This window comes from Pteropus vampyrus, unplaced genomic scaffold (genome assembly GCF_000151845.1).
Source record: "Pteropus vampyrus isolate Shadow unplaced genomic scaffold, Pvam_2.0 Scaffold180, whole genome shotgun sequence".
Taxonomy (NCBI): domain Eukaryota; kingdom Metazoa; phylum Chordata; class Mammalia; order Chiroptera; family Pteropodidae; genus Pteropus; species Pteropus vampyrus.
The window spans coordinates 1,770,404-1,775,380 of NW_011888961.1; the positions used below are offsets into that span (position 1 = coordinate 1,770,404).

General features: G+C 32.7%; 1 protein-coding gene across 1 annotated transcript in view; it reads left to right on the forward strand.

The window, feature by feature from the left end:
- The window catches only part of ARHGAP21 (Rho GTPase activating protein 21), a 120,916-nt gene that overhangs the window by 96,605 nt on the left and 19,334 nt on the right, over nt 1–4,977 (forward strand). Inside the window, exons 8-9 of the mRNA XM_023537176.1 lie at nt 2,613–2,771; nt 2,916–3,019. Coding sequence (XP_023392944.1) covers nt 2,613–2,771; nt 2,916–3,019 — 263 coding nt within the window. The remainder of the gene's footprint in view (nt 1–2,612; nt 2,772–2,915; nt 3,020–4,977) is intronic.

Consider the following 4,977-nt stretch of genomic DNA (forward strand, 5'->3'; position numbering starts at 1 on the left):
GCTCCATTCACCTTCACTCTCTAGAACAGGTGGATGTGTAGCCTTCCAGCCCAAATTTTTGCGCACATGTACCTGAAGCAGAGATTATTTCATATCCAGTGGGTTTTGAAATTTCCTCCAAAATGAAGTAAGTGAAAAGAGACGGAATGCATACCTCCAGAAAGTCCAGTCATAAAAATAATTGCTTTCGAAATTTTCTTTAATGCTTAACCCATGCAACATTTGAATTTCATTCCATGATGTTGATTTTACATAAATAAATATAAGAAAGTTTTAAATTACTTCATAAAACATAGAATTGATTCTCTTGAATGTTTTTTCACAGCATCTCGTAGACATTCTTTGGCATGTTGCTTTGAGAAACATTGTTTTATAGAAGCATCATCTAATTTTTTTGAAATGCCTTTCTAAATTTTTTATCTATGCAGATTTATGCAGTAGATCTCATCTGAACCACTCCAGTGAATTTTTTCACTACAGAAATCTCTTTAAACAATTAATACTATGTAAGCCAGATAATTCCTAAAGAATATGATATTTTCCCATTCATATCAGTACTCACTAGTCCAAATCAGAATTGTGGACCAGCAGGTTCTATAGACCAACTTACTTTGTACGTATGTGTCAACTTTGTTAACTGTGGTAATTTAAATAGTAATGGCAGTTTTAAAGAATACTACAACCTTTAGTAAAATTAAATTTTATCTTTAATTATTTTTTAAAAACATCAGTTATCACCTTGCTTTTGGGAAAAGAATGATTGCATTTTTACCTACGTGATATTAAGATGTCATGGATTTAGTGAAATTGACTTATACAGAAATTTTCAAAATGTTTTCTTTTGCTAAACTGTAAAGAACTACTTTTAAAAAAAAAATTGTAAAAAGAGAAAATAAGCTTAAAATAGTCAGGATTTACTGATTTTAGCCATAAAATGGATTGTTACAGTTTTGTAATATTATTAGTTGTCTTGATTAAAATGCTGATGAAGCCCATCTTAGAATTTGATTGAAATTAAAATATTTGACCTTTTAAATCAAGGAATCAAAATCCAGTCTCATCATTATGTTGTTTTCTTTAAAAAGTTTCATTATGATTTTTTAAGGCTTGGGGCATTTAAATTTAAGGATTATAATTCTGACATCCTATTAACTTACATTTTCTTGGCCTAACATATTAGAATTTAAACCACTGATATTTTTACAAGGGTAATAATTTTGAACAGAGCTCTTCACCAATTTGGATAACAAATACAATTTATAATTATAGAGTGGGAACTCTGGTATCAGACTGTGGGTTCTAATTCCATCTCTATGGCTTGGTAGCTGTACGCAAGTTGCCTTCTTGTTTTTTTAAAATAGTATGTATTTCTATAGAAAAATCTCTAAGGTAGTATTTACTTCATAGAATTTCATAAGAAATAAATGAAGTAATATATGTATTTAGGATGGCACTAGCGCCTAGTAAGCACTGTTAATGTTATTGTTATTATGCATGCATATGCGTTCACATACACATTTCTGCCCATGACAGCTAGTGAACAGGCAGGCTTTTGAGAAGCTTAAAATTTATAACACCTAAAATATTTATATTTTCATAAGGGTAGAAGGGGCAAATGGAGATTTTTTCCTCTGAGGGTCTACATCTACCTGGGGAAGAGACTCGTTTTTCTGGTTAGCGTTAAAGTACCAAATAAACCAGCAGCAACTGTCTCAGTCTATTTGGGCCACTATAACAAAAGTAGATTGGGTGGCTCAAACATCAGAACCTATTTGTCACAGTTCTAGGGACTGGGAAACCCAAGATCACGGCCCTAGCGGGTTCAGTGTCTGGTAAGGAAGGACCCGCTTCTTGGTTCATAGACATTGTGTCTTCACATGGTGGAAGGAGCGAGGGAGCTTTCTGGGGTCTCCTTTTTAGGGGCACTAATCCCATTCATGAAGTTGGAGCCAGATCACCTAATCACCTCTCTCATCACAGACACCATCACATTAGGGATTTGGTTTCAACATATGAAATGGGCGGGGCACAAGCATCCCATCCATAGCAGTGGCCTTGATAATGTGTAACTTCAGGCAGCTATATATAGACTATACTTTCTTATTTTTCTACAAAAATTGAAGACGTAACTTGAGTGTGGGTGTGGAGGGAAGGTAAGATTTTAGGAATTGCGACTTCGAAAGTTAAGCCTCAGCCAGTCACCTTGCTAAGCTGCCTGAAATGATAATGTGCAATACATTTAACATATGGAAAATAATTATTTTAGGGTAATGTGTGATTTTTCCACTTTTGTAGATTTCGGTTCTGAATACTTATTAACTTTGTTATCTTGATTATCAGTTAGCGAAGGTATTGGTTGGTAGAAGGAAAAGAAGCAACTCATTTATTTCTCATGCCATAGTCTCAGAATTATATGGAATTAGTAGAGTGATAACTGTGTAAGTAGATTTTTAACAGGCCAAATACGTTTTCTATTGGTATTTTAGTGGTTAAGTGTTAAAATTTTTATCTGGTTGTTTTACTGATTAGTGATCATTTGTTCTATTATCGTTATTATTAATAGCAATTAGGTCCTTCACCATTTCAATATTTATCTTTATTTTATCTAATAGATGAACCCACTAGCCCAAGCATCGATCACGACATTTCGCACATCCCCGCTTCTGCTGTCATCTCAGCCTCTACCTCTCAAGCACCCTCTATAGCAACAGTCCCTCCCAGCCTCACAACTTCCGCTCCTATAATTCGACGTCAGCTCTCTCACGACCAGGGTACGTTGGTTTCAGGGAGCGAATGTGTAAATCATCTCTTGTTCTTCGATTTCTGTTTAGAACACTGACAAACTGTGATCTTTTCACCACTAAAAGAATCTGGAAACTACTTGCAAATGTCTCACTGTTGGATTTTAATTCCAGAATCAGTTGGACCTCCCAGCCTGGATGCGCAGCCCAACGCAAAGACAGAAAGATCAAAATCCTATGATGAGGGCCTGGATGATTACAGAGAAGATGCAAAATTGTAAGTCTCAGAGTATTTTAAGTATTTATTTATAGGTGTTTAGTATGACTTTCACATATAAATATTGAATTTAATGACATCTTTTATATTTTCTAACTTCGTAACATTAGAAATGCAAGTAAAATCAAAGTTATTACTTGGTAAATATTAATTTAATTTTTAAATTAATACCTAAAAATCAGTAATATACAAACATAATACAAAAATATATATTAAGTAATCACTCCTACTCTAGGCCTCTAGCCACCCAGTCCTACTTTTAGAGATAACTATGTTATGTTTTCTTTTGTATATTTTCAGAGTTATTCTAAGCATAAAACCACATACGGAATTTACATACGCTTATGTATATTCTGATTACTTTTAGAAACAAATGATAGATACTGTACACACTGATCTTGGAGATCATTCAGTGCATATATTCTTGACTCATACTTTTTCGTGATCATTTAATTTTCCATTGAATAGTTGTACCATGTTAGGTTTAACCAGTGTTCTATATTCTATTAATAGACATTGAGATTGATCGAATCTTACGCTACCACAAACAGTACTTCATTGATTATATTTCTACATAGTTCATTTAGCGAGTGAGTGAGTATGTTTGGATAAAGGATTGTTACATCAAAGGGTATGTGTGTATTTTAATATCCATCGTCAGTTGCTCTTCATAAAGATTATCCCAAATCACATCCCACCAACAGTGTACAAAAGTCTGCTGCTCTTCTCACCAGCACAGCATGTTACTCAATTTTTGATTACTTTGTAAATCTAATGGTATCTTATTGTAGTTTTAATTTGAAATTTTCTTATTATTAATTGAACATCATTTCATATGTATTTAAGAGATATTTATATTTTTCTGTGAAGTACTTTTTCATTTCTTGCCCATTTTCCTACTAGTTTTTCTTCTTGGCTTCTGGGGGTTCTTTTTATAAAGGAAACCCACTCTTTTCTGAGATCAGTATTGCAAGTCTTTCCCCAAGTCAATATTTATCATTTGGTTTTCCTAATTTTTTTTAACCATGCAAAAATATTAAACATTTTTCTTTTTGCGGTCAAATTTAGGAATTTTTTTATGGCCTTCGGATTTTGAGTCATACTGAAAAAGCCTTTCTCTCCAGAATTATAACAAAATTCTTTCATGTTTACTTTTCAAATTTGTATGTTTTTCCTATTCTTTTTTTGTATATTTACAACTTTGATTCACCTGGGATTAATTTTATTCTAACTAGTGAAGTAAAGAGCCAACTTTATATTTTATAGTGTCTCTCAGTTGTCCCCAAAGTATCTATTGAATATTATACTTTCCAGCTGATATTTTATGTTTATTATATTACTAAATTGTTATATGTATTTAGTTTTATTTTTAGACTGTATTCTGTTCAGTTTGTCTGTTTACACCAGATTCTGTTAATTATAGTGGTTTTATAATGTTTTTATTATATGGTAGGCCTATAATAAAAACTCCTTCATTAGTTTGTCTTTCTCAAATTCAAGCTATTTCTGTTTATTTTACTATTTGAACTTTAAAATCAACCTTCTAGTTCTTAAGTTCTCATGGATATTTTCATTGATACAATGTTTAATTTATAGATTAATTTAGGAAATACTGACATCTTTATGATGTTAAACCTTTTGTCAAAAAACAATTTGTTTCTTTTTTATTATGTTATTTTTGTATAGATTCTCTGCAGCTTCCATGTGGTGATTATTTATATTCCAATAAAACTAGTTCTTTCTAGATCGCCTATTTGAGGGAAGTTTGCATGAGGTGTGGCCAAGGCAGAGGTCTAGGCTAACAGGAATTTTTCTAACAATGCTGGATAGGACTTGTGAGCTCTTTTCACATTTACTTCTCCCTCACTGAATGATATCAGTAATTGCCATATTTCAGAGTCCACTTCACTTTACACACTGCTTCTAAGAAAGATGGCAAGACTGTACGTTTCCTCCTTC